This window comes from Egretta garzetta, unplaced genomic scaffold (genome assembly GCF_000687185.1).
Source record: "Egretta garzetta isolate BGI_Z169 unplaced genomic scaffold, ASM68718v1 scaffold108, whole genome shotgun sequence".
In the NCBI taxonomy this organism is placed as follows: domain Eukaryota; kingdom Metazoa; phylum Chordata; class Aves; order Pelecaniformes; family Ardeidae; genus Egretta; species Egretta garzetta.
In genome coordinates this window covers 7,627,816-7,648,921 of record NW_009260614.1, presented here as the reverse complement: position 1 = coordinate 7,648,921, position 21,106 = coordinate 7,627,816, and the positions used below count along the sequence as shown (strand labels likewise).

Sequence of the window (21,106 nt, the reverse complement as noted above, 5' to 3'; positions counted from 1 at the left end):
GGAATCTTCACTGCCTGGAAATATTAGGAAAACTTAGGGCTCTGATCTTTTGTTCGTTGGAGAATGGGAACGGGGATTTCCATATGCTTTGGACAAAATGGGCAGTTTGAGGCTTTTCTTGAACTTATTTTTAGTGTCTGTATAACTTCCAAATATACCCCCGATAGGGAAAACAAAGTTTAGTTTGAACAAAAATACTATTCTCCAGTAGTCTAGTTCTCAATCCCTTGACTTTTTTCACTGTCCTTTCAAACAGTCCTTGCAAGAGGAAGGAAACTGGGTTTGGTAATACTACCATGGTATCTTTTGTATATGAATTGTCTCCAGGAAAAAGCTGAAAAAAAAAATCATAAAAAAAATATTGGAGGCCTTAAACTCATTATAGGGCAGATGAGAAAATAACTTGCAAGAGGAAATTATTTTATAGGTATGCAATCCTAAATTGACAACTAAGGATTTCAGGAAAAAACAATTATGGTATGGCAAAATTAAGTTACTATCTTTCAGGCAGGGCATAAAGTTAATAATACATTGAGTATTATTGACCTTTAAACAGAAAGTGTAAGAGTTTCTGTCATTGTAGGTCTTGCAGAGCTGGGGCTGTCATATCAGAATGGGCAAAGTTAGGGGAAGAGTCCCTTCTGGCCTGCAGGGATAGAATCAGAATGAGGATCAGATCTTCCTGGTGGCAGAAAGAGCCCACTTGCTCTGTGGCTGGCTTTTTTTTTTTCTCTCCAGGGTTCATTTTTTCCAACGCTTGCTGCTGTAAAGACAGCATGAAAAATGGCTTAGTAAATATTGTGTGTTATTTTAGTAGCTGGTCTTTAGATGAGACCTGCACAGGCATTGCCAGTGCTGGCACTCGCAGTCCGAGAGGTTTTCTGTCTGGGCATGGACTACTTTTTCCCTTTGCCTCCCCTCTGTCCCTCCAGGTAGTCTCAGATTTCTTTTCCTCCCAAGTGCTTGGTGTTTGCAGTTTCTGCTTTGATTGGGTTGGATAAGACCTTACATCTCCTATGTCCAATTTTTTTTAATCTAGCCGCTTGCTTGATGCCAAATAGGATTTTGGGAAATCTCCAGCCTTTCGAGGACTTCTGTCCCCATCAAGGCAGAAGCAGACTTGGGGTTTCCCGGATGTGACTGCTTGCTTTCAGGCTTGCTCGATGTCTCCAGTAGCCCTCAGAGCAGGAGGATCCACCTGGGAGTTGCTTGTCTGCTGTGTGAAAAAGGCTTTTTGTGATCTCAGGGGCTCTGGGGAAAACCAGCCTGAGCCAAGAAGCAGCTGTGTTTGTGGAGCTCTTGCCCTGCTCCGAGCTCCCCAGCAGGAGCAGCTGTTTGTTCTAATTTCTGGAGATTATTTTAGGTTTGGGGGTATTGGAGATTAAATGAACACCCTGCCTGGTGACAGTGACTAGCCTTTTTGCAACCTGCAGATAACTGTTCTGCAGATGCTGTTTTCTGGGGTGTGTATTTAGGCCACTGCTTCCAAGGATAGTTTTTTTGTGCCTGGTAACAGACCTTTGGATCCTTTGCCGTTTCCTGTCTGCAGCTCCTGAAAGCAGCCTGTTGGCAGCTCTCCCGCATGCAGGGATCTGGGGATGGGTGCGGGGATCCTCGCTGCAGAGGAGCGCAGCGTTTTTCTGCGTCTGCTCGGGGTTCACCAGCAGCATCAGGCTCTGCACATCACTGCTGCTGTTCCCTGGCTTGGGGTTATCTGAGGACCTGGAGGCTGCACTGCATAGGAAGCTCTGCAGTGAGACAGAGGGATGATAAACAGCCAGATGGATCCTAGAGTGTTCCTGCACAGGAATACTTGTGTGTTGTAAACACGCTGGTCCTGCCGTGACACAAGCCAGATTTGCTTGCCTTATATGCTACTCCTGGGAAAGATGGATTTGTTTTTCAGCAGTGGAAGGGGAATGTGATGACAGGATTTGCTTGCTCAGGCTCGGTCTAATGTTCTCTGAATCGTTTTGTTCAGCCGCGTCTTTAAACAGATAAAATGCTGGTTATGCTTTCTGTCCTAGAAGGCACCCACAGCGTCCTGCTTTGAGGCCCTCTGAGGCTGACATGGTAGTAATGCCCAAGTGAATTTGGGGAGTAAGTGACCTGAAAAAGGAGGTGGGAGGGAAATCTGCCTGCCTGCAGCAGAATCTCTGCTTGTTGACCAGCTTCAGGAGGTATCAGCTGAGCTCTCTGTAGCCTACAACTTCAAAGCTTCTCCTTGCAATTTCTGGTTTGCAGGCCATCATTAGTTGGTGATGGAAACTTCGTTTCTGGGTGTTTAGAAAAAATGGGGAATTCCTCCTTTCCTAGGAGACATGGGAAGGTCTCCACAGCTCTTTCGGCCTGCTCCCCTCTGCTTTTGGGTCCTGAGTGGAAGCAGGGGCTGGAGAGCCAAGCCTGGGAGTGCTTTTGCTGTTGAGGTGGCAGAAGTAGCTGCTGTGAGCTGCTTCTCATTGTCCCTACTGAGAGCTTTGCTTTCCCAACAGATCCTTGCAGAACCAGCCTGGTCTGCTTTCAGCAATGCCATCATACCTGATAGGAGCCCAGGCAGTGAAGTGAGGTGGGTGGCAGGGATAACAACACCAGGTGCTGTTGCCTGCTTCTTGCTGTGGAGTTCAGCTTCATAGCTGTGCTGGGCAATGAAGGCTTGGGTATCTGGTGTTTGTGATTGCCTTCTGCACCTAGCTCCAACCTAGTGTGCTTGGACATCTGAGCCATCCAGCTGATGGAGAAATGACCAGCTTTTAGCTCCTCTCATAGAGAGAGTCTGCTTTCATAGAAGGAGCCAGGGACCTAGCTAGAAATGGGCATGCAAACAGCAACACAGTTCGTGTTTGTGTCTATTCCTTCTTGTTATAACAGGAACTTTCTGGTCTGGCGCAAAGATTTGGGTGCTGACCCAAGGTGCATAAATAAACCTGGCAGTTCAAGGTGCAGGGCGTGCTAAAGACTGTGGAGCAATCACAACTCTTGACTAAAGAGAGGGTGATATGTAGAGAACTAGGGCACAGTATCTTTTTTGTGAGGAAAAGAGGTGGTGGCTACAGGTTCGGGGTAAGGAACATTTAAAGAAAGCACAAAGGCTGGAGCAAATATTCCTGTGCTAAAGATAACCAATACAAAGTATGCTGTCGGTCTGGAAAGAAGCAGTGTCATTAAGCACATAAGTTTTGGGTTGTAGATATTCCCTGGCACCGGAGACACCAATGCAACCTGCAGAGCAATATCTTGAAGAGCTAAGTCATTCTTGAGTAAAACTGTCTGCTTCAGATTCTGGTATCCAGAAGTCTTAACCCTAAATGCCAGATTTATGTCTGCCATTATTAGGCTTTCTTGAGAAGATAAAGCTGATTCCCTCTTTTTTCCCTTCTCTTGGCAGCAGCCGGTTTCAACCAATTTTTCTTTCCCCAGCTGCCCAACATGTTTGGTGACCTTCGTTCCACGTTCATTGCGCTGATGATTGGCTCCTATGCTTCCTCTGCTGTGACTTTTCCAGGAATCAAGGTGAGGTTGTGGGATCGTGACTCATGACTGGTGGTGGTGTGCTGAAGTCTTGCACCATTTAGCAATAATGTGGCAAGGAAGAGGGACTATTTGCTAAAGCACTTGTTTAGAGATGTGCATTTGCAAGATTCAGTTCCCGTCTGTTACAAGACTTCCCAAGTGACTGCCTCAAGAATGAAACAAATACTGCAAAGATAATGGTCTGTTTACTAATAGATGGCGACATTTTAAAGGTGCTAAATAAAAGTGGAAAACCTGAAGATCTTTTTTTATGAGAGGTTGCTTTTTTAAGCTCTAAGGAGTGTATATATATGTGTATTTTTAATACACGTGTATTTAATCTGTGTGATTGTCACCAATGGTTGGCTTTGAACATAGTTCAGAGCTAGCAAACAGCACTGAAGGGACAGAAGAGATGGTCACTTGGGCTGCCTTGGTAGATCACTGGTGGTTCTGAACCAGAGATCTTTCACTGCAGAGTTAGCATAAGGGGGATATAGTAAAGGTAATGTAGCCTCAAGTGTGCAGGGAAGTTCCTGCTGGCTTTCCAGGGAATAAAAACCTTTGGCAGTCATCTGCAATACAACTGCCTGCTATTCCAGCTGGACATCCTGTTGTTGTTGCTATAGCTGCTGTTATAAGTGTGCATATACATCACTTTCCAAGCCTGCCTGTCCCAGAACTACTCTTTGTTACCGCTTGAGTTAAAACCCATTTTAAATGTAGCGTGTTGTTCTTTCCCACAGCTTCCTCTGACCTCATTCAAAGAATATTGGAGTATCTTTCTGCCCTTATAGGCAAAACCATATTCCCTTGTGATTTCCAGGTTATCTATGACTTCGGGGTCTCCTTCATCCTTATTCTTCTTGTCTGGGCAAGTTGTGCAGGACTAGTTTTCCTCAACTGTTTCTTCAATTGGCCGCTGGAACCCTTCCCAGGACCAGAAGACATGGACTATACGTAAGTGTCCTCTAGGCTGGCCTTGATGGCTAATCCCATTCTTAATCCTCTAGAAAGTGCTGGCATGGCTAATTTAGAGGAGTGGACAGGGAACTCCCTTGCATGTTGTTTATTGCTGCCACTCCTTAGGCTGAGGATTTATGTCTGCCATTAGTGTTATGTCTTGACTGGTGAATATCTGTGGAAAGTTGAACTTTCCAAAGTGTAGGAATTGCAAAGGAAAATGATCTGTCAGTCATAAGTATTTCTATAATGACCTGTGCCAAATTGGCCCTGAGGAAATATCTCTCTGTGCTCTGGATCCAGACCACTTGTGGTTTGTAGATGGAAACTAGTGCCTTAAATCCACATGTAGCATTTCTGACTCCTGCAACTTTGCTGCCTCTGATTCCCCACCCTGTGTTGCAGCTCTCATGCTCTTTGCTGCCCAACAGGGTGAAAATAAAGTTCAGCTGGCTGGGATTTGACCACAAAATCACTGGGAAGCAGTTCTACAAGCAAGTAACGACTGTGGGGCGCCGTCTCAGTGTGGGGAGCTCCATGAAGGGCCCCAAGGAGCCGACAGCCTTGCAAGAGAACAACAAGCTCTGTCTGTCTACAGTGGACCTAGAAGTGAAGTGCCAGCCTGACAATGCAGGTGTGGTTCCATGAGTGCCCCAGGGATGCTTGTGCTGGCACAAGGCTGTCAGCCTCTCTGCTCTGCTCCAGACCTGTTTATGAGATAGCGATATGTGATCCATGTGTTGCCAGGGCCACACGCCAGCCACCATTATTTAAATACAAGTTCAGTTTTATATAAGGAATCCTGTCCTTGTATACTTGCCTAAATACAGCGTATGTTGTTGGCAATGGTGGGAACAACAGCACGGGTAACTGGTATGGCTGCGGAAGGACAGTGCAGTTGGTCGCTGCTGTCTCTTGGTAGACTGTTGCCATCATGACCAAGCCTTCCTTACTCAGGGATATGGCAAAAGCAAATGGCTTGAAGCTTCCTTTTGCTCTAATCCACAGAATTAGGCGAGTCTTCCTTTCTGGTTCCTGTGCCCCAGTTACTGGTAGCCACACTCCAGGCATCTGTAGCTGTTTATTACGAAGTTTGTAAGGCACCGGGTAGTTGCTAACTGTGAACTCCTTGGAGCTGCTACAGGCACACAGTGTTGGAATGACTAGCTAGGAGAAGACCTGCTAACCCAGAGGCCAAAGCCTCTTCTGAAATTGTACATGTTTATGAAGGTATATTGCCTTCTTCAGAGACTCTATTATTCCTTCTGCAGCTTCTCCCTCCTTCATGAAGAGTGTCTTCAGTCCTATTTTGTTGCTCAGCCTTATCACCATGTGTGTCACTCAGCTACGGCTCATCTTCTACATGGGGGCCATGAATACCATCCTTGAGTTTCTGTCCGGAGATGAAGACCAAGGTAACCTGAAGACTTTATCTGCTTCCTTGGAACCAGTACCTGACCCAGATTTGGTCTTTGGAAGAGGCCAGCGTGCCTGATTACTCAGCAGATACACCGTGTATGGCAATTAGTGGTGTTAGAGTGCGGCTGACAGCTGCTGGTAGGGTCTAGTGGAGGGCTGGAGCTGGCCCAGGACAGAGGGGCAGCGAGGTAGGCACTTGAATGTCAAGCTAATTTTAGCCCAGGGTCTGTTAAATACTATTCCATGCTATTTCCCCAGATGGGTTGTTGAAAGTAGCCTCTCAGGATGGACTGCGATAATTTTTTTTAAATTGGAAAACCTATTTCATCAGGTATTTGCTTTGCTTATCCTAAGCAAGCACAGAGTTAGAGAGCAGCTGACTCTCATGACTAATGGTTGGACTAGGTGTCTCAGCCCAGCAACCGGGGGTGGGAAAAATGAAGTCATAGCTGTTTTGTGCAGCTTGGTGTGTGCCGGGGAGGCTCAGGGGTGCTCACTGCGCTGGACTCGTCTGTATTTATAGCCCTGATTCAGTACATGGAGCAAAGAGGAAAGAGTACATTAGTTTACTGTTGTTGAAAATACCCAGGATTGCAAAACAAGGCTTAGCCCTTTTTTTTTTTTTTTGTCCTTTGTAGTAAGATCCAGTTTGAACTTGTTAAATCTGGATTGCATGAAGCTGATAAATCAAGAGGCACTCCTCTGAAAACAGGAGTGAGCTCTGGGGGAGGGAAGGAAAGTCAGGAAACTCCAAGTGCCCTGGCATTCCCTGAATTGCTTTGTTTCTTGAGCCTTTGACAGCCTGCAGCATTCAGCTCTTTATCTCCTGGCTCAAGAGCCAATTTAGACATTAAATGGTAAACAGGACAAACTTCACACTGCCTACTTTTCCCAGCATGGCTAAGTTTTCTGCTTACCTTGTAATTATTTCATGCTGATTTTTTTTCCTTTCTTTTTACCCTGGCTTGCTCTAGTTATTTCTCTCATTTTTTTCCTCTCCTCCCTTCCCTGGTATTTTAGAATTAATATTAACTATACATGCTGCCAATTCTGTTTAGATCAAGTTCTGTTAAAAAAGGGATTGTCCCCCTTGGGTATATTGCATTTTTTTTTGTGTCACTTCTGAGATTTCTTCCCATTTTCCCCTTCCTCCCCCTGAACATAGCCTGGGCTCAGAGTGCAGTCCGCTCGCTGTCTTGGTGTTTCCATGGCATCAGCAAAACAGTGGCATTGTCTTCTCGCAGCAGTGTCAGGCTGCAAGAGCAATTCCAAGATGTGTGCAGCTCTCTAGAAATGTAATCTCTGTGGATCAGGAGAGAATGGGATGCTGCTGCTTTGGATTCTTCATTCTTCTCGCAGTTATTTACTTGAATGTGATTCATCTAGAGAGCTCCCTCTACCTGCAACTGCTCTTGGGAGCACTCGGCAAGGAAAGAAGAGACTTGAGTCAATCCTGCAAGTGTTATGGTCAAAGGAAACTTAAATGTTCCTGGGAGCAGAACAGGAGAGAAGGGTGTGGGGAAAATCATTTGGATAAGGAGTAGAGTCTTAAGTTGCAGTGATGCACTGTGTCCTTGACAGTCCTGCTTCCTGGGCAGGTTTTTGGTGACTTAGACCTCTCATGAAACCTGGAGGTGGCAAGAGCAATTGGCCTGTGGCTACTTACCTTCTGAAAACCCCCAAAAGATGGAGTAGCTAAGGGCTTCGGTAGCTCTGCAAATGTGTAATTGTCTTGTAAGAAGGCAGGAGATGGTTGATTTGTGTCTAGAACTTGAAATTTGGCTGCATCTTTTGTAAATTGTCACCTTGCTTTCAAATATGGTAACACTTAGAGACCTTGGGTGGTGGAATCAGGGGGGGTTGGAAAACTCAGCTGTATGATGTGCTTGCTCAGGATAGTTTTGAGGGAAAGAAGTAGAACAGTGGATGTAAAGGGCTGTGCCTATGTGTGCACCCTTTTTTTGCTCTACCCAGGCTGCTGCTTCTGCCATACCTACTTCTGCTGGTATTTGTTAGGTATTGTTCCTCAGCTACCCCCCTCCCTCCCCCCGTCCTCCCCCCGGAAATCATGTTTTGTAAGATGATAGATAAATTAAGGAGGCCCTGTTTTGTTGCAGCTACTGTCTCTCCTCCTCATCTCTTGCTGACCCCATAAATTTCATTCCCTGCTTCAAGCTGGCTTCCGCTCTTGCGGTTTAGAGCCCAAGATTAAGTGTTCAGAATAGCACGAAGAGGCAAAACATGACAGCGTGGCTTGCTTCTTACCCTCTATTAAAAAATAACCAGACAACAGCAAATCAGCTTCAGGAGTGTTTGTAGAGGGTGATACCACCTGTCTCTCTTGGTTACAGCAGTTGCTATAATGAGATGGGATGTGGGGCCACTTCAGGGCTTGCCTTTGAGGAGGTAATGGGGGTATGAATGTGAGGGTGGAGGTTGGAGCTGGAAGTTCCTCTTAGTTCCCTTGCCAGCAACTGGAGCCAGGAAAGTATCGTCAGGTGCCATGCCTGGGCACAGCAAGGCAGCCCTGCTGGGGTTTGCTACAACTGTACAGGAGAGAAAAGCTTGTTGCAAACTTCTCTCCATTACCAAGTAGATTTATAGAATCATAGAATTTTTTAGGTTGGAAAAGACCTTTAAGATATCAAGCCCAACTGTTAACCTAACCCTGCCATCTCACCACTAAACCATGTCCCTAAGCACCTCATCTGTCCAGCTTTTAAATACCTCCAGGGATGGGGACTCGACCCCTTCCCTGGGCAGCCCCTTCCAATGCTTGACAACCCTTCAGGTGAAAAAATTTTTCCTAATGTCCAGCCTAAACTTGCCCTGGTGCAATTTGAGGCCATTTCCCCTTGTCCTATCGCCTGTTACCAGGGAGAAGAGACCAACACCCACCTTGCTACAGACTCCTGTCAGGTAATTGTAGGGGGTGATAAGGTCTCCTCTCAGCCTCCTTTTCTCCAGGCTAAACAACCCCAGTTCCCTCAGCCGCTCCTCCTAAGAGTGGTGCTCCAGACCCCTCACCAGCTTTGTTGCTTTCCTCTGGACATTTAGTGTAAGTCCTGGCTGTACTGCTTTGGCTAGATCTAGAAGTGCTTTGGGAGGGACAAACTAAAATTCTTTTTGGTTGTTTTGCTTACAGTGCTGTAACTTTTAACACTCTGTGCTGAGATGGGCAGTTTCAGAATTACATCCTTATTTGAGTTGTAGTGCACCATGACTCACCAGCCCTTCTGCGTGATGCCTACAGATTCATCATGTGGGCTGCAGAGAGGAAGTGAAAAAAGCAGCAGGGTGGGGGAACTGTTCAGTTAGAGGAGGGGATAGTGTCTTCTAAGTCTGCTGGCATCAGCTTTCCCTTAGCAAGCCATGTAGACACTTTTCCCATCTTTAACACATGGCGAATTTTCATCAGTTTGAGTTTTTAGGATTGTTCTCAGATGCTGTGGGATTTTTTTTGCTGCTAATTTCTCCTCCCCCTGCCTCCAAACATGTCTGTTCTGCACAAAATGGGTTAGTCCTCACCTTCCCAGGCTGGCTTGTCCTTGCTGGAGCTTCCCAGCTGGAAAAAATGCAGCTGGAGCTCCCAGCAAGGCAGGAGAGGAGATGACTAAGGCAGGGTTGGCTGTGCAGGATATATTGCTTGTAAGAACTTTCCCTGTTGGTGCTAGCCAGAAGAAACCTCACTAGCACTAAGCAGTTGCTGAATCCCATTCCTGGAGCCCTACTTGATGTTGGGCTGATGCTGCTCAGAATACCAGTGCAGGATCAGAATGGTTGAAGCAAGCATGCTTAGTGTGCCCCCTCTGATGTCATGCCTCTGGGAGGCTAAATGATGAAGTGGCGCTTTGGTGTCCCAGCTTCTCAGCCCTGCCTGTTAGCCTGAGTATGTGGGGTCAGGGCTGTTGATGAGAGAGCAATCAATGGGGAGGAACGGTTTCTTTTCTGTTGCTGCTATGGTACCACTTGGACTGACAACTTTTTTTAATCTTTTTTTTTTTTTCCTTGCAGTGGCTCTCTACACTTCTATTTTTGGGGTATTGCAACTGCTGTGCTTGCTGACGGCGCCTGTGATTGGGTACATCATGGATTGGCGAATGAAAGAATGTGACGATGGCTCAGAAGAGAATGAAGACAGCAATGCTGAGCGGTGCGTAGTGTGTGCCACACAGGACATGCAGCCACATAGCAGGCCCCTCTGCTCTGCGTGATGTGTTTTGTGATGAAAGACTGAGAAGAATATTGGTTCTTCAGTATAGAAAATCATAGAATCATAGAATGTTTTGGGTTGGAAGGAACCCCTAGAGGTCATCTAGTCCAGCCCCCCTGCAGTGAGCAGGGACACCGCTAACTAGATCAGGTTGCTCAGAGCCCCGTCCAACCTGGCCTTGAATGCTTCCAGGGATGGGGCCTCCCCTACCTCTCTGGGCAACCCATTCCAGTGTTTCACCACCCTCATTGTAAAGAATTTCTTCCTTATATCCAGTCTAAACCTACCCTGTTTTAGTTTAAAACCATTACCCCTTGTCCTGTCACAGCTGGCCCTACTAAAAAGATTTTTCCCATCTTTCCTATAGGCCCCCTTTAGGTATTGAAAGGCCGTAATCAGGTCTCCCCGCAGCCTTCTTTTTTCCAGGCTGAACAAGCCCAACTCCCTCAGCCTGTCCTCATAGGAGAGGTGCTCCAGCTCTCGGACCACCCTCCTCTGGACCCCCTCCAACACTTCCATGTCCTTCTTGTGCTGAGGGCTCCAGAGCTGGACGCAGTACTCTAGGTGAGGCCTCACCAGAGCAGAGTAGAGGGGCAGAATCAACTCCCTTGACCTGCTGGCCACGCTTCTCCTGATGCAGCCCAGAGTATGGTTGGCCTTCTGGGCTGCCAGCGCACATTGCCGGCTCATGTCCAGCCTGAAGGAAGGATTGATAATTGCAGAGGAAAAGACCAAACTATTTTCTGTATCCACTAAGATAAGTCAAGAAGAGCAAATCTAAATTGTAGCAGGGGAGGCTCAGACTTCCCTTCTAGCCTAACAGTAAGAGTAACAGCACTGAAATAATTGCCCAGATGTTCCTCACCTTCCACTGATGGAGACCCCACCACCTCCTTAGGCAAACCTCTAGCCAAAATGGTTTAGGCAGAGTTGATGTGATATGTGGAGAATCTATCTGTGAGTTCCAGTAGCTGCTGAAAGTGCTTTTTGTAACACAGCTTTCGGTATCCTTCCAGAAGTGACAAGAAAAAGAAAAAACGCGATCGCCAGATCCAGAAAATCACCAATGCCACCAATGCCTTTGTATTTACAAATGTCCTGCTGGTTGGATTTGGAATCACCTGTCTTATTCCTAATCTTCCGTTGCAGGTGAATAGGTCAAATGGATGGGTGTGCTGGAGGGGCTGGCAGTGTGGGTCCTGACAAAATGACAGGTGTGACAGTGCCAGGAGGTCCTACAAGAAAAAAAGCCAGTAGAACCAGCTAGTGGCAGGAGGGCTTATTGGCACTGCTGGAAGACTAGTGTACTGCTTTGGGAACCCCAGTCTTGGAGCTGCAACAAGTAATACCGTGCAGTTTACACCTAGAGAACCTAGAGAAGCAGCTATAGTTAAAATGTCAGAGTTGATCCACAATTTATTCAAACTCAGAAGTTTCTGCAGCTGAGCTCTGTAACAATAAATACTTTCCTACTGAGATCCTCTCAGCAGTGTCTGTGCATTTAACTTGGGCTTGATTTAAGCTGCTGACGGTCAGAAAAGTTGCTGTAAGAAGTATGACATTGATACATGCAGCAGGTTATTTCTGCATCAAATGCTATGCCCAATGGTACCTGTGGGTATCTACACCTGTTAAAATATTTATTTTGTGGCACCACCTGTCTTTGGCAGAGGAGTTTAGTGATTTTTATGCTATACTTAAACATGCCTTGATGACACAGGCAGATATAGTTTGTTCATACTTGCATATTGTTTGCAATAACTTGTGGAAAATTAACTAAATTGGCCAGAAGCGCAATGAAAAAGCATTGTGACTCTGGCCACGGGTTGCTGGGGACATGTCCTTGCAGCAGTGCCATTTACAAATGAGACGGGTCTTGTGTGTGGTTAACCTCAAGAACACTAGATGTTAGCCTTTGCAAAGTAAGGAAGAGCAGTGCTTTTAGAGACGAGCACAAATTTCTTCCCTTGTGCAGATCTTTCATGGTTTGGTTCTGGGTTCCTGAAGCCCACCTTGGTACTAGAAAGGAGACAGCTTTTAGGAATGGTTGTATGTTGGGATCTGGCACACTGAGGTGCTATCTAGGATGTAACGTTTTTCTGCTTATCTTTCCAGATCCTTTCCTTCATTTTGCACACAATTGTGAGAGGATTCATCCACTCGGCTGTGGGAGGCCTCTATGCAGCTGTGTAAGTCTCTGCTTACCTATAATAAGTGGCTGGCCAGATAAACTGGTTTAGGATAATTAGCTGTCCAGGTGAGAGGGAGATCAGGAAGTGAAGTCTTTGTGGTCAGAGGGGGGAAAAAATGATGCAACTTGTTTTCTCAGTCACCACTGGATATGACAGTAGCTGGACTGATGTACTAGCTGATGCCTTCCTTGTTTAGAAAGAACTAACCCCTTTGGCGTAGCTACTGCAGTGAGACAGGCACAGCTATGTATGGGCCTCAGGTGAGACTAGGCTATCGACACTAAGGTTATACAGTAAAAACTCAAGGCTTTTTTATCTTGTAATGAATAGCTACGTGCATGTGTCCAGGTAAAACATTAACGTAAGGGAATACATTGCTACTGGTCTGCTCTGAAATTACATTGGTAAAGCATTGCTCAAGATACTATTAGTGATGCCTACTCCCTTTCCCAGGACAGATCATCCATCCTGTTTCCAACTTACTAAAATTATCAATAGCTGAATCTAAATACTCTCTTCCTTATTAAGCGATGGTTTTGGTTTTGAAAACAGATCTGCTCCTCTGTCCTGAGTTGTTGGGCAGAGGAACAGAAAGAAGCTGTTACCTTTCAGAGAATTGCAGAATCATTGAGGTGGGAAGGGACCTCCTGAGACCATCTAGCTCAGTCCTCATGCTCAAGGAGGGTCAGCTAGAGCAGGTTGCTCAGGACTGCGGCCAGTTGGGTTTTGAATATCTCCACAAATGGAAACTCCACAAACTCCTGTCAATGGTTTTGGTCCAAGTGTCTGAGGAATCCAGACTAAAAAACTCATCTAAGAATCTGCTTCAAAAATGCTTAAACTTTTGGTTTCCTGGCAGCTAGAAGCAAAAGATTTTTGTCTTGGGCAAGGTAAATGCCTGTTGCTGCACATATCAGCTTGCTTGTAAACTAATCCTGTTTGACCATTGCAACTTTTTGCAACTTCCTGGAGTTGAGGTATTTTTGCTTTGAATGTGACTTCTTTGAATATTTGAAGGTTTTGATCCACTTCTTTCTTTCTAAGCTTAATTTAACTTGATTCTTTTTAAACGCTGCTCAGTTATGGAAAGAGAAAGATCTGACTGTTCCTGAAATTTAATTTTTCCTTAGTAGTATCTGATATTCAGCATTTTCCAATCAACAGTGTTGTTTAGTTTGACCTAGGATCAGACTTGTCCTCTAAAAAGGAAAACACATACTAACCTGTTGTGCAGGTTTCACTCACTTCTAAAGGGAGCAAATTGTTGTGACCAGATGAAGATGATTGCTCAGCCACAAATGCTGTCATCTGGATAGAGGCCCTGCTTTTAAGTTGTAAATATAAACACTCTTCTCCCTTTGCAATAGGAACAGTAGTTGTATAAGCACTTCCACCTGCCTATGGTACAGCTGCAAAACAAAACAAGTGCTGGATCTGATACTACTTAAGTTTTAGAGCTCAGGATGAGAATGGTCTGGAGAGGAAGGCTCCAGCCTTGTCACCAGCTGCATTCTGCTCTAGAGAGCACTGTGCACACCACTGGGTACAGCTAAATATAAAAAGAGGTAGTTATACGTAGGTCCAGGAGAGAAGTTCTTCATATTATGCCTGTCTTGGGACTGTGCTCCGTTGTGTTGGTCAGCTGGGAACGTAATCTGATCTGGGTGATGTGAACAGTCAAGGTGACATATAATGATGCTGTTGCTTTCTCTGTTGACAGATACCCTTCTACTCAGTTTGGCAGCTTGACAGGGTTGCAGTCGTTGATCAGTGCCCTTTTCGCCCTTCTGCAGCAGCCTCTTTTTATGGCATTGACAGGACCTTTGGAAGGAGATCCTCTCTGGGCAAGTTCTTCTAAAATTTAATGTTAAGGCTTGGTGGTTAATATTTTGGTTCGTTTCTTTGAAAACAAAAGCACTCCTGTGCATGGACCAGGGTTAAAAACAGCTGGAATCTTGCGTGTCCTTCAGTTTGCTGTTACCTTGGTGCCATCCAGGAAGACCCTTCCCTGTGAGAGTAATGATTCCCTGGGAGGGAAAACTATTAGCCCTTACGCTGCTGTATGGAAAGAGAGGAAGGGAGAAGGCTGCACAAGGGCTTCCTGCTAATAGTTTGTGTGGAGAGTCAAAATCCACCAGGTAAAAGTGAGTGAATCTGTTGCAGACACCTCAAACTACAGCAGAAATACTCTGTTCTTTTGAGAGCCATTAGCTCCAATTACCAGTAAATTTTGGTTTGCTGATGCTAATGTCCAAAAAGCCATGTGGGTGTTGAGGGTAGGGCTAGTGTGGTGTCTTGATGAGAGTCTGTCTGGGCAGCTCATTAAATCATGACATGGGTGGTCCTGGGGAGAGTCCCTGGTCTCTAGGGTACATGCGCCCACCCCAGCGGCCTGTTGCTCTTCAGTCAGCAAACTTGGTGTAAAAGAACTGCAGCTTAAACAGCCCTGCCTGTTCTGTGGAACAAGACTCCCACAGCCATGATCCAGAGCAACAAATTCTTGCAGCATTCAGCTTATACACATGGTGCCTTGGCACAGGTGCATAAGTATAGATACAGTGGAGGCGGCTGCCAGTAGACCGAGCAGGGCATCTCCTGGCTTGCCCACAGCTGATTGACGTGGGCTGGGTTCTGACACTTTGGCACGCATGACTGGGTTGTCATCTGCCTAATTTTGTTTTGTCCTTCTTCCTGCAGGTGAATGTTGGCTTGCTTGGCCTGAGCCTCCTGGGTTTCTGCCTTCCAATCTACTTGGTCTGCTACAGACGCAGGCTAGAGAGAGAAAAAAAAAAGAAGATGGATGATGCCAAACTTTTCTTCAAAATCAATGGCACTCCCAATGAGGAAGCCTTTGTTTAAACTGGTGCTTCAAATACAACCTCCCCTGTACAGGTTCCTACCACATCCGTGGGTTCTACCTGTGGTGTAAGCCAGGCTCTTTCTCTCCTGGCTCTGCCAGTCTTTGCTCATCACTGGAGTGAGGGACGGACATCATGACTGAGCTTTCCTCAGATATATGGCAGGAGGAGACTTCCCACTCCTTACTCCAGAACACAGGACACTTTTCCTTTTTATAAAGGCCACGCAGATATTGTGTCTTAAATTATCCCCTGATTGCACTCTCCAGCAGCAGTGTCTCTGCATAGGAAATTGGGGAGAGAAGGAATAGAGGGATGGGGGAAGAGGGAAGAAAGACCATAATTTGAGTTTGCAAACGTAACGCTGAAGCCTGTTTTCTTCCCCTCTTCCCCCAATCTTGGCTGACATTCTCAGATGCAAGCTGCACTCTCCTCCTTCCTGAGGCTTCGTAATGGTCTTTCTGCTTGATATGTTGCTGGAGCCGGTGGTTTTACTGTCAATCCAGACATACCCCAGACTGCTTCTGAGGCAGGGAAGGGGATTTTATTCCTATGTGTATGAGCACAGCTTCAGTGTATTGCTAAATGTTGGCTGCTAGCACTGACAGCTCCCAAATATTTTATTACTGCAAATGACACAGACTGAGCAATGGATCTGCCTTCCATGCTGAAATGAAGAGCCTGGCGGACTGTTTGGTCCTAGACCAAGCCTTCAAAGGCCTGGAATTCCTCTTCCTGGCCTGCAAACCACCTGTACGTGTTTTAAACTGTCTGCAGTCCTGGAACCTTTGAGATAGGAATTGGATCTTGTTTACCAATGAAGTGCTTTGAGACTTGTTGCCTTTTGCCTCTTCTTCCCTCCGACAGGACCCTGGGAGGGGAGCAGCAGTGTGTATTTAGTAAAGTGGAGAAGCCTCTTGAAGCTGAGTTCTGGGTCTCCAAATACCTTGGTGTTCACATGTTATGAGCTGACTTGCTTTTGAAAAGAATCAAGAGTGCAGAACACTCCTATGTGTCTGGTAACGGGATCCTGTGGACATATGGCAGGGTGATGTGGTGATGTAATTCCTCTAGCCATAGCTTATTTACGTTGTTCTGATAATAGCCCCCAAGCTGCTGAACACCAGGTTACTGTGACTGACCAAAAAGCTGCTGGTTTGGCTGTATCAAGAGCCTTCTATGATGTCGATGCTCTGTCTGGACAGAGTACATAGTGATTGATTGTATGGTGAAGCTGACTTAGAGCAATACATGTGGGTAAAGGTGCCCCAGGCCTGTTCACCATGGAGGGAATACAAAGGGAATTCTTAACCTGCTTATTTTTTTATAGAGGTTTTCCTAAGTCTTGTCTAAAGTCAACTCTTCTGCCCCTAACCTTCTCGATGAGGTCAGTAGCTCAGCTTCTGTAGCCTTGTGACTCATGTTAACCAATGCACCATTTGGACCTGCTCGGAGCAGGACTGTGCAGCATTGAGGATGAACACCACCAGTGGGTGTGCAGCAGCCTATGCACCGGGCTGAGCTAGTGGCTGTGGGAAGGTTTGGGGCAGAAATAAAAGTTATGAAGATGTAGCGGTGGTGCTTTCTGAACTGCCAACTCCTGTGGTAGTGCAAAGCCTGGCAAGGGGTAAGTCATTCAACTTCTTCATGTCTGGTCAGAAAAGTACAAAGACTCAATCACTGCCCCATTAGCTCTAAGCTAGGGGGTTAGAAACAGCAGTTTACTCGGACCTTCCTTTGACAAATGACCTGGAAACTGGGTGTCAAGTCCTTTACTCATGGTTTGAAGCATGCAGATGCTCAGCCCAGCCAGGCCTTCACCTTCCCTACGTAGCAAGCTTGGTGACTTCTTGCACAGAGCTGCGGCAGGACAGTGGGAAGCCCCGCAGAGTCCCTTGCCGGTGGCATTGCCAGCTTCGTGGGACGGCAGCGCCATCTCGAGTCACTGCCTCCAGCCAGCCTCCCACCGGCAGTTTGGATACTACACCACTTCATGGTACCTTTTAGTCTTCAGCCACTCGTTTGGAAGTGACTTGCCACTTGAGTATTTTACACATTTGTGGAATTTTTTTTAATGTGTTGCCTTTATTAAATGTATTTGTTCCAAGACAGCCTTATTGCCTGCTGTCAACACTTTACTCTTCTAGAACTTTTGGTCTTTTGTTGGCCTCTATCTTTTGTGATGATTTAGTGACCTTCCCAGCTTTTCTTTCTTTTGTGTTGAGCAATAATTAAGGGGGCAGAGTTTTGATTCATTTTCCTGTTCACCTGGCATTGTCTTAAGTACACATTCAGAGACCCACCAGCAGTAGTACGGCTTGCCCAGATTTCCAGAGGGCTTTCTGCAGATTTCTGCATTTCATATTACTGTGCTTACTCCTAAATATTTTGAGAAGATTCCTACTCTGGCTTCAAGATTTTTGTGACATGACAATGACAGATTACATTTTTTTTTTTGATAAGAGCTCAGACAGGTGAGTGTCTGAGCCACAGTCCTCTGCCTCACAGTGTCTTAAAATAGAGACAGCTGTTGAGGGGTGTCAGAGTGCAAACTCAGCATTGCTTCCACCTCAGTTCAGAATGTTGAACGTGATAGCTTCCACTCTTGTGTCACTTGAGTTCCTAATGTAAATGTCTTTGCAAAATGGTGGAATAGAGTGGCAGATTTTTGTGAAGCCACAGTGGAGATGCTGCTGCCTTTGAAGTATGTGCAGCTAAATTAAAGAACAGCCTTTTATTTCCCTACTGCGGTTCACAGTCCCTGCCCTTTATTATGAATATCCTCTAACCCAGTTTCATCTGGTAAAATGGTGGATATATGCTGGCTGGTGTCTCTGCTGATGTGCCATGGTGTTTAGAAGCTGCTGGTCAGCTGTGAGGAGTAGAGCTCATGCCTTTGAGTTGCAGTTTGAGCAAAGTGTGCCTTTGGCTTGCAGTCACAAGGACTAGCGGGTACATGATGAAGTTTTTGTTGTTCAAGGTTCACCAGATGAATGGGAGTGCACTCTCCTGCAGTGCAAAGTCAAACTGGAATTCATTGCTGCAGGACATGGTGGGAAACAGGGCTATGACTTTTTTTAAAAGGGGCTGGTTAAACAATGGTCTGATGCATCCACTAACTCAGGGAGATTTTAAGTTGCTGTAAATAAGAAAGTTATGCCAAGGGAAGATTACTTTTCTACATGCTCTTTCTCTTAAGAATTGTTCAATGATGGAGAAAATTTATGCTGGGCTAGGTGAAACACTGATCTGATCTTGTGGGGCTTAATTTACTCTGACGGTTGTGAACCAAACTGATTTTAAAAGCAGTCTCAAATTTATCAAAAAAACTGTATCCACATGCAAGATGTGCAAATATTCCACTGACTGTGGCATAACTGATTAAATGCTCCATCTCCTGCAGGGGTGAGCCCCTCAGAGGACAGTATTCCGGCTTCAGCCTCTTCTAAATGTTGTCTTGCACAGTGCAGAAACAAACACTATTGGGACGGTCCTGTTACATGTGATTGTTCATGGGCAGTTTGCCTTGTTCTTTGATGCTTATGGAAATGTAATTGTGGATTACTCACGTTTGGAGTGGAAAACAGCATTGCTGCTGTCTAGCCGACTGATGCAAGACCAAGAGAATTCCTGATGCACTCCTCTATGTGCATGAGCCACCTTGTGGGGAAAAAAAATAAATGGGCTACCAAAGACTAGAGAGCCACATCAATTTAAATCAATAATGCATTTACCTGTATAGCTCAAATATAGGTCAATGTATTTAACTACTTTCATAATCCCTAAGTACTAGGGGGATCCCTAGAATTTGGGGGGTGGGGGGTTATGCCCCTTGTACCCCCTTACCCTCATCAATATGAGATGTACAAGGAGGCTGTCATGGGAAGGACCTCATCTCCTCTGCAGAAGCATCCCCATCTGAGTGTAATGAAGCAGAAAGCTGATCTGTGAGTACTTCCTGTTTGTAGGAGCCCTCGGAGTCAAGGGTGTTGCTGTGTAAAGGTGATTGCACCTTCTGGAAACACTGCTCCTGGCCTCTATAGACTCACGTGTATTTAATATGCATCCATCTTTAAAAAAAGAAAAAAGAGTGCAGAAGGTGGGGATGACAACTTTTTCCTTTCACTAATCTGTCAGTACCGAAGCCCCATCAACACAGTCTTTATAACACTAATGCAATGATGCTATTGAGAGTAGCAGAGAAAGTCTGTACTGTTTTGCTTAATAGGACACTTACTCTATGACAGTAACTGAATAAAGTTATATCTGGATCCTTGAGATGAAACTGGACACAGATGTCTGGAAAAAAGTAAATCTTGCTGAGACTCCAACTTAACAGCAGTGCTGCGACAGCCACTGCGGTGTTTAACTCCCACACCAAAGCTTGGCCTCTTCATGCTCTGTCTACAAAGGAAAATTGTAGGATAATGAGATTTTAACTAAGTAAATCACAAAAATGTTTTAAAGTAGGAGATTTCCCTCTTGACAGGCTGATGAATTTGGAAAATATGCCACAAAATATAAAGCAGATACTGTAGGGTAAAAAGAATGAAATATGTAAAGCTACAAGTTTTTTTATTTTTTGTCCTTTGATTCTTTTCTGCATCTGCAGAGCTTTTGGTGTTGCCTACTTCCCAGTTGAGAAGTGCAGAGTATTTATAATGGAAACTAGTATTATAGTAAGACTCCTGATTGGGAAGGGACTGTTTGGGTTTTAATTAAAAAAAAAAAGCACCATCTCTGATTTGTATGTCACAATGTTAACTTCTCTGGAATAGCTGAATCAATGATGTGTTCTGTAGCTGCATTCTCACATGTTAATTATAAACCCTACAGGTTCTTGTTTTCTACCTGTGCTGCTCAGCCTGTCTCTGCGCCATCTGTTTTTATCAAGTGTCCTGTGTTACACATCGTCATCCTTCCTTCTGCTGCTTGTCGCTTCCTTGTGCCCAACCCTCTGTCACTTGCTTTTTATTCCCGGGACAATCCCCATTTTCAGAAAGCCCCCTCTTTTTAAACTGGCAGCATTAGCCTCCCCCACCTCCTCCCGCCCAAAAAAATTTTTTGGTAGTGTTTGTCAAAATTAAATTGTAAGCTCCTCGTGGCAGGCCTGTGTCATCTTTTCTGTGTTTGTAAGGTGATGTGCACTCTTGCAGTACTATCTAAAAATAAATGTGGTATTAAGTTAATCACTAGTTTTCCTTTTGAGGCTGAACATAATAAAAGTATTGCTTGGTTCCTAATGAGACTGCATAAGCACGAATGCTTTACACAGTGTCATCTGCCGCATTGCTTGGCTGCACCTTGAATTTTTTCTTGACTTCTCTAGGTTAGGAGCTAACAGCCCAGTTTAATTAATCTGTAGCTGAGAAAAAAAAATCCTCTAAAATTTATTTTATTTATGCAGATAGTGGGTTGAGAAAGTGGTCAAGCTCAGTTATACAGTGTGAGCTCATAGCAAATAGTGAAAGATGAACAACCCTGGTCTTAGATGGGAATGGTAGAGGTGCAAGGTGTGGATGGGAAAGCCGCACATCTTGGTTATCCATGCTGAACGTACGGTGTTTTAATCAAAGACAGACAATCCTTGCTCTGTCATTCCAGTGACAAAGTATTAAAACTAGTGATCTTTAGCTGGTTTTTGTGATTGTCTTCTAATAAATACCTGGGGTGATTCTTGATACCTGTGTACGGCTTGGGCGGTGGCTCTAAGAGGCCTTGACCTAGTGCCGTGGTGGAGGCCCGTTCCCAGAAGATGCGCTTACCCTCTCCGGCTGCCGTTTTGACTGATTCCCTAGCTATTTGCGTTAATGCCCACGTCGTTTGTCAGCCCTCATCCGCGCCGGCTTTCGCTCACGGACCGAGCGGGTGAGCGTGTGGGTGTCGGAGCCGGGCTGAGGGATGGGGGGGTTGGGGCGCGCTGAGGGACACGCTCGCGCCCCCGGCGCGGA

General features: G+C 45.5%; 1 protein-coding gene across 2 annotated transcripts in view; it reads left to right on the top strand.

The window, feature by feature from the left end:
- Nucleotides 1-19,698, top strand: part of SLC43A2 (solute carrier family 43 member 2) — a 33,020-nt gene extending 13,322 nt beyond the window's left edge. Inside the window, exons 6-14 of one of the 2 annotated variants that reach the window (XM_009645155.2) lie at nucleotides 3,418-3,510; nucleotides 4,337-4,470; nucleotides 4,905-5,107; nucleotides 5,745-5,888; nucleotides 9,907-10,045; nucleotides 11,122-11,254; nucleotides 12,221-12,294; nucleotides 14,018-14,141; nucleotides 14,995-19,698. In XM_009645155.2, coding sequence (XP_009643450.1) covers nucleotides 3,418-3,510; nucleotides 4,337-4,470; nucleotides 4,905-5,107; nucleotides 5,745-5,888; nucleotides 9,907-10,045; nucleotides 11,122-11,254; nucleotides 12,221-12,294; nucleotides 14,018-14,141; nucleotides 14,995-15,156 — 1,206 coding nt within the window. In that variant the 3' untranslated portion in view covers nucleotides 15,157-19,698. Of the gene's footprint in view, nucleotides 1-3,417; nucleotides 3,511-4,336; nucleotides 4,471-4,904; nucleotides 5,108-5,744; nucleotides 5,889-9,906; nucleotides 10,046-11,121; nucleotides 11,255-12,220; nucleotides 12,295-12,909; nucleotides 12,948-14,017; nucleotides 14,142-14,994 lie in introns of those variants that run through there. The other variant, XM_035900604.1, reaches the window with a different exon arrangement.
- The last annotated feature ends 1,408 nt before the right edge of the window (nucleotides 19,699-21,106 follow it).